Source organism: Trachurus trachurus, assembly GCF_905171665.1.
Source record: "Trachurus trachurus genome assembly, chromosome: 5".
Taxonomy (NCBI): domain Eukaryota; kingdom Metazoa; phylum Chordata; class Actinopteri; order Carangiformes; family Carangidae; genus Trachurus; species Trachurus trachurus.
This window is the reverse complement of record NC_139896.1, coordinates 3,581,086-3,595,135: the sequence shown is the minus strand read 5'-3', so window position 1 is coordinate 3,595,135 and position 14,050 is coordinate 3,581,086. Positions and strand designations below refer to the sequence as shown.

The window sequence follows — 14,050 nt, the reverse complement described above, 5'->3', positions numbered from 1 at the left end:
TTCATGCAAACTCAGAGAGTCAGACTTCGTTCTGTCCTCTGTCTTTGTTACTTAACTCTGAGATGGGGTGGGGGGTAAAAGGGGGTAGTATGGAGGTTTAAACACTGGGGTATTTAAACACAGATGCCCTGATTGCACTGCGGGGAAGTGACTGTTCAGGTCTTGAGCGTAACAGAATATTTTTGTTTCGGCTCCTTTGTTTATAACAAGACTGAATTCCTGCGAGTGTGTGTATATATGTGCTGCATGCATGCATGAGTGTGTGTGCACGTGTGTGTTTGGGCTAACTGTATGTTACTGTGCACACACACGTTTGCTCGTGGCTACAAACATGTACATCATTTTCGTCCCACACACAGTTTCCTGCTGCTGTAATTGGTTGCTGCGGTAACAAGGTCAGGTAGAGTCAGTCGGTGTGTAGCTGTAGCTGTGTGTTTTTTTATTGTAGAGTCATTAGAGGAGGAGAGAACAGCAGAAACAACAATACAACAGCAAACGTTGTGTTTTGTTGTGCTGTTAAAACCAGAAACATTTTTTACTGAAATCCTACACACACACTGTTTATACTCTGTTCAACATGAAAACAGAATTCAGCATTGTTATATTTCTGCCTTGTTTCATCCAACTGCTACTAATTATAGGAACAGAAATTAGAATTAGAGTTTTTCCAGGCATATTTTCCAAAAAATATTATTCTAACACATTGTGTGAGCATCATTTGTTATTTGAAAGTATAAAATGATAATGCCTTGATAATAATAACACCCTGTGTTTGTGTTTTGGGGGTTGGACGTGTCCCTTGAGGATTTTACTTGTCTATAAAGCTGCAAATATTCAGAGGGAAACTCAAAGAAACTGAAAACTGTGCAACTGAAAATGAACAGTTAATCCTGCTCGTTGTCTGACATCATGGATCGTTCTTATTTCTCTCATTTTGTATGGAGAGAAGTTAATGGGATAGTTCAACATTTTGGCAAATTGGCCCATTGCCATAATCCCTATAGTCATAGCAGTAGGTTCGTTACCTTTAATTGTCGGTGCAAGCTGTATTTAGAACGGCGGAGCAGAGCCGTGAGCTGCTCAGAGCTACGCTACTTTGGCTCATTATGGGATTTCTTGGTTTCCCTCAACAAACTCATCAAATACACAATCCAACAACTCCACAACGCTCTGGTGGACAAGTTGTGAGCTGCACATTCACCACGCTATGAGATAATAACACAACGTTACCACACAGAGTTGTTTTAGAGGGAAATTCATGCAAAACCGCTGATGCGCGTTGCCTTCAGGGGCAGTTTTTCAGCAAGCAGTCTCTGTATTTACCTCTAACACTACTGGGTTTAAACATTGACATTATCCCACCAAAATTGATTTGTAAACTCTTCCTAAGTTAAAATATTTGTGTTGTGTTGTTGAAGAATGAATGAATGTCTGAAAAGACTTTTTGTTATTTTGACTAGTTGTCATTTTCTGCCAATAAATGCTCTAAATGATTGGATTTTTATTTCAATTTTGGGAGAAATGTTGTCAGTAGTTAATAGAATAGAACAAAAATGTTCATTTTACTCAAACACAATAGTAAAACCAGAGAAACTTATCACTATGAAGTGGTCTCTTATATTCTGGACAATACGGTATTGCTATAAAATGAAAATAGAGGTTTAACTCAGCTGTGATCCTTTGTGCCTCCTTCAGGAAGGTGTTCTTCACCGACTACGGTCAGATCCCCAAGGTGGAGCGCTGCGACATGGACGGCCAGAACCGCACCAAGCTGGTGGACAGTAAGATCGTCTTCCCCCACGGCATCACGCTGGACCTGGTGAGCCGGCTGGTGTACTGGGCCGACGCCTACCTGGACTACATCGAGGTGGTGGACTACGAGGGCAAGAACCGACACACCATCATCCAAGGCCTGCTGGTGAGTGAGTGATGGCAACGTAATGGTAAATTTGAATCTGTCCCTCCCTACACCCTGCTTTTCCCTCCAAGATATCAGATCTCCTTTTGTTTGTTAACCATTTGTGTATTTTAAAGGGACAACGAGGAGTTTTGGAAAAGCGAAGTGTTTTCACACTACATTTATGAGCCTCCGCGCGCCGTGAAATTCTTTGACCGGTGCAAGACAGACTCATGTTTTCATTCATCAAGAATTAAAGTCAGAGGTTCAAAGACGATCACATACCGTCGTAGTTCTGAACATAAACGGCGATTCGGCGGCGTTATTCTCATGACTCGCCACGAATAATCTTAAAGAAAAGATTATGATAAAGATTTTTATTCTGTGTGTAATGGGGGCGGGACTAGATCAGCTTTTGCTTCTCCCGCTTTCCCTTTCGGCCATGTGTATTGTATTATTTGAACTAAGATGAAGTGTGATGATGATGATTTAAATTGACATGCCCGAAATAAACAAATTGATTGATTGAAACCGAAAGTAAAGAAACACTGGTCGGCTCGCCCAGCATTTCCACCACCACTAATAATAACAAAATAACCATAGAGACAAAACCATATATTTATTGAAAATGAGCCCATTAACAAGTGGTGACGTAGATTCATCCACATTAATATGAGACTTTTTTATAACCAAATAGAAACTCCTCGTTGTCCCTTTAATGTCTAGACCTCTTGTGGAACACACATACACTGCAAAAACTCAAATATCTTACCAAGAATATGTCTTATTTCTAGTCAAAACAAATCTCATTATACCTAAAATAAGTATATTTATACATATACATACATAGTTATACATAAAAAGTAGCTTGTTTTTTGACACTTTTTTACTTATTTAAATAATCTGATAGTGGAGCAAGTTTTTCTTTCTTATAACAAGCATAAAAAACTTCCTTTCACTGGCAGATTTTTCTACTTATTTCAAGTGAAAATTATCTAAAAACAAGTTGATTTTTAGGTGATGAGTCTTATTTAAAGTGGAAAGAGATTAGTTTTGACTAGAAATGAGACATTTTGACAAGAAATAAGACAAATATTCTTGGAAAGATTTTGAGTTTTTGCAATGTTTAGGTCTCCCCATTCTCTGGGTCTTTTCATTACCGGTGTCACCGCTCGGGTGAGAACTGACCTTTCCTTGCAAGGAAATAAAAACTTGTCGGCCGGCAGAAGTCTCTATTTCATTATTCACCAACAGCTAAAACAGCTAAAAACTTCCACGACAGCGACGACGCTCCTTCCTCCTGATCCTCCGTTAGCACAGAGATCATCGCTGTTAGATTTACTGAGTGTGTGTGCGATCCATAACGCTCTAAAAGAAAAACTCCTGTGTGCTTTACAGTTCCCCATATATCTATAACGTCCCTTTATGTTTCTCCTGTGTGCTGCCATGATGATGTCGTCCTCATGCCCCCCCCCCCCCCTTCTTGAATTACGAGCGCGGGGAAGATGGTGGACGTTTGGTTTTTCATTAAAGCGGCTGATTAATAGCGTGTGATGCTGAAGCTGTTGATGTGGCGGCGCTGGCGAAGCTCAGCGGCTCTTAAACCTGTTACCACGGCGTTTTACTGTGATCTGTGGAGAAGTAATGGCTTTCATTTACTCACTGAGCCTAAGGACACACACACACACACACACACACAAGCGTACACACAGAAATCTACTGCTCTGAGCGTGTGTGTGTGTGTGTGTGTGTGTGTGTGTGTGTGTGTGTGTGTGTACCTGTAAATAGGGGATTAATACCAGCACATCTCTCAGATCAAAGTTAGGAGGAAGTGCAGTTATTAATGATGCAGAGTTCGGGGCTGCTTTATCTGGAGCATATGTGTCTATTAAAGTCTGATTGGTCTCTTCGAGCTGCACGGGGAAAGCTCTGTCGTATTAAACGCTCCAATCAGGATGCAGACGGTGTCGACAACGACGACGACGAGACAAAAGGCATCGCTGACAGGAACTCCTCAGAGTCTTTATATCTGGACGACGTATTCACTTTGATGTTGGATTCTTCTTCAGAGCATGAAATAAAAAGATCAGCACATTTTTCTTTTGTCAAATGGCTGATGTGATGTTGGTTTGGTTTGGTCCAGTAAAAGTGACACAGAGCATCATCAGGCCTCCAAACAGTTAAATATACAGTAAACAACTGGTTTCCATTGACTGTGTCACCGCAGCAGAGCACTGCAGCAAAAAAAAAGAAAAGCTAAACAAAAGTGAGACTGAATGCCCCTGAAAATGTCAAATGGTGTAACCAGAAAAGAATGATAAATATTAAATGTTTTATCCACCAACATTGGATTTAAGTTTACTTAAATATACTGTCTTCTGAAAACATTAAATTCAAATACAGTTTTTGCTGTATCACTATGGAGTTACATTTGTTTCTTTATTATTCAATCAATCAGAGTAGGTTTTGCAATCAAAAAAAGTAAAAAAAAAAAAAAATTGATTAAGAAATGCAAATCTAAAAGTTTTGTTTGCAAGTCTATTTTTTTAATTTGTGACTCAAAAAGTTTAAATGTTACTTTGCAAGCAGTCATTCCAATCAAGACTCGATAATTTTTAACTTGCAATAAAACATATTTTGATTGCAGTATTGATACTTTTGCTCTCAAATCTTTTTCTTGAGTACTAAAACCTACTCTGTTTGATTGAATAATAAAGGAACAAATAGAAATCAACACTGAACAGGACTTATCCTAAAAACACAATTTGAATTCTAAATAATGTGACAAATTATGTAAAAATGTGTCAAGAAACATAGTGTTACTTTGAAAAAAAAGTAAACTGCATTCATTACACATTCGAGTCCAGATTTGTTTTCCTGTACAGTATGTAGTCGGATTTTTATGAAAAAAATACGGGTTACACCTCTTGACCTTGGGTTGCATCATTTTTTTTAACCATGGGCATGGAAAACAACAACAACAACAACAAAAAACAAAACTCTGCCTCTGAGGTTTTTTTTCTTTGTACCATCAGGACACAACTCCAGGAAAAAAAAAACAAGAATTAAGATAAACAGTTTTTAACCACTGCTCTACATCAGTGCACGGGTGTTTTTATTAAACTGCAGGTTACTATGGCAACAGTATTTCTCCTCCACTTGCAAAATAAAAACTAACCAAAGAAAAGACGAGGGAGAGAAGAAAAAAAATCTGAAGGAAAACATGAAGGAAAATCAATCAATCGGTGAACAATGCTTGTGAGCAGGTGCAGCAGCAGAGATGTGACCGTGGCCTCTGATGCACTTTGAGCACATTCGATTCATAGATTTGATTTGTTTGCATCCATTGTTTCCACGTCGGTGTACAGTATATTATAGTTTACAAGCATATTAGCCACGATGATGATGCTCACACTGCACAAGGAGAGAAGTACAACAACAGTGGGGTTTTTGTTCTTCTTGCTACATTGACATTTTGCTCATCCAAAAGTCAAATCGCTTTTCGCTTGATTTTTATCACAGAGGCGGTTCTGATGCGTTTCTGCCTTGACAGCCCCTCGTTAGAGCAGATAAATCATCTTAACAATCTAAGGAAGAAAGCGCTCTCATATCCATCTTTTTAGAGACAGATCGGTCCTGTGATCATTCATGGAAACATCAGTGGTTTTATCCAGATTAAGCAGCAAGATCATTAATCCTCTGGCCGAGATAAAAGACTTTGATCCGGTGCCGTCTCTCTCAAACTTTTATTTTTTACCTTAATTTCTCTCGTTTTTTTTAATTTATTTTTAGATCGAGCACTTGTACGGGCTGACTGTGTTTGAGAACTATCTGTACGCCACCAACTCGGACAACGCCAACATGCAGCCGAAGACCAGCGTGATCCGGGTGAACCGCTTCAACAGCACCGACTACCAGGTGGTGACGCGGGTGGACAAGGGCGGAGCGCTGCACGTCTACCACCAGAGGCGCCAGCCCCCAGGTAGGCCACACGCTTACACATTAAAGGAGAATTCCGGCCATTTTTTTTTACCCCTAAATCGTTGTCCTGATGGTCACCCAGTGTTGGGGGGAGCAAAAAAACGCAAAAATCCCGGCGCTAGGGATAGCTACAATGCTAACCTATGGGGGCAATTCTTTCAACCACAACAAACACTTAAAGGGATAGTAGCATTTTTTTAAAGTGGGGTTGTATGATCTCCAAATAGCCCCTAAGTACTTTAATTGCAGTAGAAGACTCTCTGCACTCCTCCCGTTAGCAACGCCAGCCCATAATAGCCCTGCCCAGAGATTTACAACATACAGTGTTGTGAACAGACCCAAAGAAACGGCCTATTTTCACGGCCTAAAAGAGGTTTTACCTGAAAAAAAATACACAGTTCCATTGTTCGCTATAATATAATTTTTTCCAGCCCCTCAAAGTGCAGGAAAAACACAGTTTTTATTTGGACCTAACCAACTGCTGATCGGCGGGCGCTAACCCTGGGCGGAGGGATACGTGAGTTGGTTAGGTCCAAATAAAAACTGTGTTTTTCCTGCACTTTGAGGGGCTGGAAAAAATTATATTATAGCGAACAATGGAACTGTGTATTTTTTTTCAGGTAAAACCTCTTTTAGGCCGCGAAAATAGGCCGTTTCTTTGGGTCTGTTCACAACAATGTATGTTGTAAATCTCTGGGCAGGGCTATTATGGGCTGGCGTTGCTAACGGGAGGAGTGCAGAGAGTCTTCTACTGCAATTAAAGTACTTAGGGGCTATTTGTAGATCATACAACCCCACTTTAAAAAAATGCTACTATCCCTTTAAAAACAATCAAATATCTATGGTACATGACTGGAATCCTTAGAGACACCACTGAACTCATATAGTGTAGAGTAGAAACAGTATAAACAGTATAAACTTTGTGTTTTTGCATGTAGCCACTCACCTCAGATAGCTGAACTCTGAAACATCCTGGAAAGACATTACTATCCCATCACAGAGCGCCTGCTCTCCCCGCCACAGAAACTAACACTTTGTCCTTGTTGTGATGATTTCTTTACAAAAATAAACGGTCAGAGATATTATGGACATCACCACTGTACTGCTCCACCGTTTATATTTGTAAAGAAATCATCACAACAAGGAACAAGTGTTAGTTTCTGTGGCAGGGAGAGCAGGCGCTCTGTGATGGGATAGTAATGTCTTTCTGGGATGTTTCAGAGTTGGGCTATCTGAGGTGAGTGGCTACATGCAAAAACACAAAGTTTATACTGTTTATACTCTACACTATATGAGTTCAGTGGTGTCTCTAAGGATTCCAGTCATGTACCAGAGATATTTGATTGTTTTCTGAGTGTTTGTTGTGGTTGAAAGAATTGCCCCCATAGGTTAGCGTTGTGGCTATCCCTAGCGCCGGGTAGCCATGGTGTAACTCCGGTTTTTTGCTCCAACCAACACTGGGTGACCATCAGGACAACGATTTAGGGGTCAAAAATGACCGGAATTCTCCTTTAACACTGTGCATTACAGTAATTCATCATGCACAGCTGAATATCATAGTGTTTTATTGTTGATACTCATGGTTTGTGTCCCTGTGTCCAGTGCGGAGCCACGCGTGCGAGGTGGACCAGTTTGGGAAGGCTGGAGGCTGCTCCGACATCTGTCTCCTGGGAAACGGCCACAAGACCCGAACCTGCCGCTGTCGCTCTGGGTTCAGCCTGGGCAGCGATGGCAAGTCCTGCAAAAGTGAGTAAGACGTCGTCAAGTGTAATAAAACATTTATTGCATCCAGGCAACTGCAAATTAACACAACTCCTTCTACATTGTGTCTGAAGAAACTCATTTTTTGAATTTGGTGCACTTTACTGTACGTCCCTCGGGTTTACTTCAAAGATTTTCGGATAAAATCACTTTTTTTTAAAGACATAAATTGATGGATCCATGTGTCTTTGGTTTATAAAACACAAAAAAACAATAAAAATCTTTTACATTTTTTAAAAAATGGGTAGCTGACAGCCAAATGTCTATTTCCCCGCTGACCAGAGTCACTTTTTCATTGAATTTAAAACAAAAACAAATTGCAAGTTGAAAAGAATCTCCAAGGGACTCTCTCTTAAAAGTTGAAAAGCCTTTATTCCCATGGCTTGGTCATGTTTAACCTTTAAAAACTGTGTTAGACAAGCCTTCGCCAGGGAGTCGACTTAGACTGAGTCTAAGTATTAAAATCTAAGTAGTAGTTAGCTAGAAATAATTATAAACCACCAGAGTTAGAAATGTGTGGAGTAGCCTAATGGATACAATAATGACCAGTTAAACACAGAAACTAAAAAAAAAAAAAAACAGATGACTAATGGATTTGCAGTAGAAACTGTTATCTTGAAGAAATAAGTAAATGGTTCAAATAGCTAATGGACAAACTAAATGAATGGAAATAGTTATCTAATGGATTAGCATAATGAAATAATGGATACCGTAAGTGATTCAAATAGCTCATCGATAAACAGTTGAAATGGTTGACCAAAAGAAACATGAATGAAACAGATACAGTCGTTAAAGGAAACATAACTGGAAATATTTATCTAACAGATTAGCAGTGGGAATTTGGATAAATCGTTCAAATAGCTAATAGATAAATAGTTAGCTCATGGATTAGCATTAGAAATAGTTGTCCTAAAATAAATGGTTCTGAAACTGTTAGTTTAAAGAAACAGATAAAAACAGTTATTTTAAGGTAGTGGATACATGGCTCATATATAAACAGGTAGCCAAGTGAAAATTAACTGGAAATAATTAGCTAGTGGATTAGCAGTAGAAAGAGCTATCTTAAAGGAGCCTAATGGATAAATGGTTCAAATGGTTTTGTAAAAAAAAAAATAGATAAATGGTCCGATTTCTGAATTAAAAGCTAGACAGATAACTAAACTTAAATTAGTTTCAATAGCCAGCTTTTTTGTGTATTAAACTTTTTGTAACAACATTGCCATTCATACCACGTAGCTGTTACTGTAAGTGTTTAATAACAAGCAGATTAAAATCGATTCACATGTGCTGCTGCTGTGCTCCGTAGCCTGGACTCAGCACATCCAGAGCCGAGCCGGACGGTGTTTTCATGCTTCAGCATTATGAACGTGATTCAGCTCTGACCTAAAGCCAAGGGCAGCCTGCGAACAAAACAGCTGAGCAGCACCAATAACTTAGTGTCTGTCTGTCGGTCTCTCTGCTGCTGCACTGACCTCCACATTAGAGCTGCAGCCGGCCTGATTCAGCTGGTTCTCAGAGCTGTTTTTTAATATTCGATCAGCCATTAATAGCATTATATCGATCTTCCCTCCAGAGAATAGAATAGGCCGTCCTTGAAAATGACACAGTTGATTTAACTAAAGGCAATCTCTCTCCTCTCCTCTCCTCTCCTCCACTCCTACTTTACTTTCTCCTCTCCTCTCCTCTCCTCTCCTCTCCTCTCCTCTCCTCTCCTCTCCTCTCCTCTCCTCTCCTCTCCTCTCCTCTCCTCTCCTCTCCTCTCCTCTCCTCCACTCCTACTTTACTTTCTCCTCTCCTCTCCTCTCCTCTCCTCTCCTCTCCTCTCCTCTCCTCTCCTCTCCTCTCCTCTCCTCTCCTCTTCCTCCTCTCCTCTCCTCTCCTCTCCTCTCCTCTCCTCTCCTCTCCTCTCCTCTCCTCCACTCCTACTTTACTTTCTCCGTTCCTTTCCTCTCCTCTCCTCTCCTCTCCTCTCCTCTCCTCTCCTCCACTCCTACTTTACTTTCTCCGTTCCTTTCCTCTCCTCTCCTCTCCTCTCCTCTCCTCTCCTCTCCTCTCCTCTCCTCTCCTCTCCTCTCCTCTCCTCCACTCCTACTTTACTTTCTCCTCTCCTCTCCTCTCCTACCTTCCTCTTCTCTCCTCACCTCTCCTCTCCTTCACTCCTACTTTACTTTCTCCTCTCCTCTCCTCTCCTCTCCTCTCCTCTCCTCTCCTCTCTTCTCCTCCTCTCCCACCGGCTCTCGATTGAAAATCACTTAATTTTCATTTAGGGCTTTTGCTGATCTTGCATGTTGTTCACTTGTCCAATCAATGCACATTATAACCGACACACAATTACATATATAAATGCTTAGCTCTTTTATCGCATGCACACATTAGATTTTTCTCAAAAATAGTCTTTTTATTTAATGTTAATTTCACCAACGTAAGAATGTCACAAGAGAATAAACTCCTTGAATCTTTTTCGTTTTGCTCCAGAGCCCGAACACGAGCTCTTCCTGGTGTATGGGAAAGGTCGCCCGGGGGTGATCAGGGGCATGGACATGAACGCCAAGGTGCCGGATGAGTACATGATCCCCATCGAGAATCTGATGAACCCCCGAGCGCTGGACTTTCACGCTGAGAGCGAGTTCATCTACTTCGCCGACGCCACCAGCTACATCATCGGCCGGCAGAAGATTGACGGCACAGAGAGGGACACCATCCTCAAAGAAGGTACGGAGGACAACGCTGAGACACAGTTACAATGAATTCAAAGCACCAATTTCAGCTGCAAGAGACAGATTGTTTACAGGAAGAGTATTTCAGAGGTTCAGAAACATATTTTTTTGTGTTCATGGTTTATTAGCCCTTTACCTACTGCGCTATGTTTACTATGTGCAGAGTATTATTACCGTAACTCCATCATAGTTTGTCCAATCAGACAAACACTGACAAAGAGCTGAGAAGCGGTGCTTTCCGTCTATATTATATATATTACTGTAATGTCTGCAATTTAATTTTGAAAGGAAGGAAAACAGACGGAGCTAGAGTGGAGAGACTGTGGTGTTTTTTGAGAAAAATAGTGTGTGAGAGAGAGAGTGTCTGTCTTCCCACCTATTGCACATATAGTTTGGATTTGTACTTTTTCACCTGTGAATAGAGTTCACTTTAGCACAGTCCTAGACTCAAAAAATGACTAAGGTTGATTCTCAACATGTATTGGTCCCCATTTCAAATGTCAAATCAAAACTTAATCTGCAAATACAGTATTTTTCTGCACCAAACCCCTAAAAAATCAAGCTTGTTTTTGTGTTTTTTTTCTTTATTCAAACTGCTAATACTTCCATACCATGTACAGCAATTAATACGTTTAAGCACTCATGGAAAAAGGGGTCAAAGCACACAGATACAGGGCATTTTCTAACCATTTTATAGCCATAAATGGTAGGTAAAGGGTTAAACAGGGGAGAAATGACTGGAAATGACTCATAATCATAATAATAATGGTAATAATAAACAGGTTTTGAACCAGTGTGAGACTTCCTGACTTGTGAAACCACTTTGTTGTGATTGAGGAGAGGTCTGAGCAGCAGCTTGTGTTTTTGTCTCAGGGATCCACACGGTGGAGGGCATCGCCGTGGACTGGATGGCCGACAACCTGTACTGGACCGACGACGGGCCGAAGAAAACCATCAGCGTGGCTCGGCTGGAAAAGGCTTCACAGACCCGCAAAACCCTCATCGAGGGGAAGATGACTCACCCTCGCGCCATCGTGGTGGATCCTCTGCACGGGTAAGGTGGACGAAGACAGAGGAGGGGTCAAGGGTCACGTTTATTTATAGAGCACCTTATAACAACCCACTAACCCTACTGTAGGTTGACCAAGGCGCTTTACATAAAATCGATAACAATAAAATACAATAGTACATTTCAAAAGACAATTTCAGCAATGACACATACATTCAGCAAACCAAACAACTTCGTCTCACACAGGTCAGAAAGCCTGGGAGAAAAAATGGGTTTTGAGAGAGGATTTAAAAATCTCCAGAGTCTCTGACGACCGGATGCTGTGGTTAAACTGTTCCACAGCTTAGGGGCAACCACTGCCAACGCTCAATCGCCTCTAGTTTTTAGCCTTTTTGCTTTTAGGCACATCCAAATTTATTTCATTTGCAGACCTCAGAGCTCTGATCGGTCTGTGAACATGTATGAGTTCCGCTAAGTACACAGGAGAGGCCATACCGTTCAAAATATTTAAAACAAACATCAGGATTTTAAAGGGACAACGAGGAGTTTTGCGAAAGCGAAGCGTTTTCACACTACATTTATGAGCCTCCGCACCGTGAAATTCTTTGACCAGTGCAAGACAGACTCATGTTTTCATTCATCAAGAATTAAAGTCAGAGGTTGGAAGACGATCACATACCGTCGTAGTTCCGACCATAAACGGCGATTCGGCGGCGTTATTCTCATGACTCGCCACGAAACCGAAAGTAAAGAAACGCTGGTCGGCTCGACCAGCATTTCCACCACCACTAATAATAACAAAATAACGATAGAGACAAAACGATATATTTATAGAAAATGGGCCCATTAACAAGTGGTAACGTAGATTCATCCACATTAACGTGAGACTTTTTTATTGTCGCGGAATTTTTCGTTCTGCCGATGGAGAAACTCCTCGTTGTCCCTTTAAAGCAGTACTTAAAGCAGTACTAAAGAACTTTCAGTTTTGGTTGAGTTTGTCGGCGCCTGTGGACCAAAGCGGTAGTGTTTTGCCTGAAGGAAGACTCCATTTCCCATGAACACTAGCGTGAAGCCCTGTAAATATCCTGCATTAAAATTAACAAAAGACATCAAAACTAAGTTTCTGTTTCCAGTGGATCATTTCAAAGTGAAAACACAAACATAATCCATTGCTAAAGTGCCGTTTTGCCTGTTCCCTCCTTGTTGTGACTCGCAAAAGTGAAAGTGAAGGAAGACTCCATTTCCCATGAACACTAGCGTGAGAGCAGGGTTCCTACCATGCTCCTCAAAGCTGCTTAGTGCCAGAGAAAGAGATACAGACCCCCTCAGGCCATGACAGAGGTGTCATTCAACTTGTTGTAAGTCGATGTATCATCACAAAAGTTATGAAAATATTTTATGAAGGTTGAAAAGTTCCTTAGTGTTGGTTTAAGAACTTTCAATTTTGGTTGAGTTTGGCGGCGCCAGTGGACCAAAGCGGTAGTGTTTTGCCTGAAGGAAGACTCCATTTCCCATGAGCACTAGCGCGTAGCGCCGTAAACATCCTGATCTCCTGGTGCATGGAAATTAACAGAAGACGTCCAAACTAAGTTTCTGTTTCCAGCGGATAATTTCTCAGTAAACACACATACACAGTCCGAAGAAAAGGTGCTGCATTGCTGCTCCCTCCTCATCGTGACTCGCAAAAGTGAAAGTGAAACTTAAGTGAGAGCCGGTGTCCTACCATGCTCCTCAAAGTTGCTTAGTGCCAGTGAAGGCGATACAGACCATAATGATACAGACCCCCTCAGGCCATGACAGAGGAGTCATTCAACCTGTTGTAAGTCGATGTACCATCACAAAAGTTATGAAAATATTATATGAAGGTTGAAAAGTTCCTTAGTGTTGGTTTAAAATCAATTCTGAACCGGACAGGAAGCCAGTGCAGAGAGGCCAGAACTGGGGTTATTATGTGCTCCCGTTTCTTTGTGTCAATGTGTTCAAAGACGAGCAGCAGTGTTCTGCACAAGCTGCAGGCGTCGCAACGAGCGCTGGACTAAACCTACATACTGTACAGTACCATGAATTACAATAATCCAGCCTTGAAGAAATAAAGGCATGAATAACCTTCTCCAGGTCACTAGGAGAGAGGGATGGTTTTACCTTGGCGCAGAAGTCGCAGCTGGAAGAAGGCGCCTTTGACTACAGAGCCACTTTGGGGGGTGGGTGGGGGGGTAATGATGGAGCTGAGGCGGGGGGGGGCAGACAGGTGGCAGGTTGAGGCAGCAGCTGAGACGATGCTTAATGAAGGATGTTGCTGCTTGTCTGGATGCTCTGTGACTCGTGTCTCTGTTTGCTCTCCTCCTGTCTCTCTGTCACTTATGAGGATTGTTTTTTTTTTGTTTTTTTTTGTTCCCCCCCTCCTTCCCTCTATCTCTTCACAGAGCGTTTTTATAATTTACATTTGCCATTATCACCCTGAAATGAACCAATCCCTTTTTTGACTACACTTATCACACTCTATTAAAACAGATGGGACCACTTTGCATATTACGAGACAAGATTTCCTCCCTGAGCTGATTAGCATACAGGCATATCTCTTCTCCTTCTCACGCCTCTTAATCTCTCTGTGCATGGACGGCTCTTATTGATATGACCTCCTGGGTTCGCCTGCTCTCTTCTGAGGAACATATGCTCATAAACATG

General features: G+C 41.4%; 1 protein-coding gene across 1 annotated transcript in view; it reads left to right on the top strand.

Moving 5' to 3' along the window:
* LOC310986064 (low-density lipoprotein receptor-related protein 1-like) overlaps positions 1 to 14,050 on the top strand; it is a 179,161-nt gene that overhangs the window by 48,574 nt on the left and 116,537 nt on the right. Inside the window, exons 7-11 of the mRNA XM_083971791.1 lie at positions 1,696 to 1,918; positions 5,690 to 5,879; positions 7,481 to 7,624; positions 10,115 to 10,351; positions 11,230 to 11,410. Coding sequence (XP_083827917.1) covers positions 1,696 to 1,918; positions 5,690 to 5,879; positions 7,481 to 7,624; positions 10,115 to 10,351; positions 11,230 to 11,410 — 975 coding nt within the window. The remainder of the gene's footprint in view (positions 1 to 1,695; positions 1,919 to 5,689; positions 5,880 to 7,480; positions 7,625 to 10,114; positions 10,352 to 11,229; positions 11,411 to 14,050) is intronic.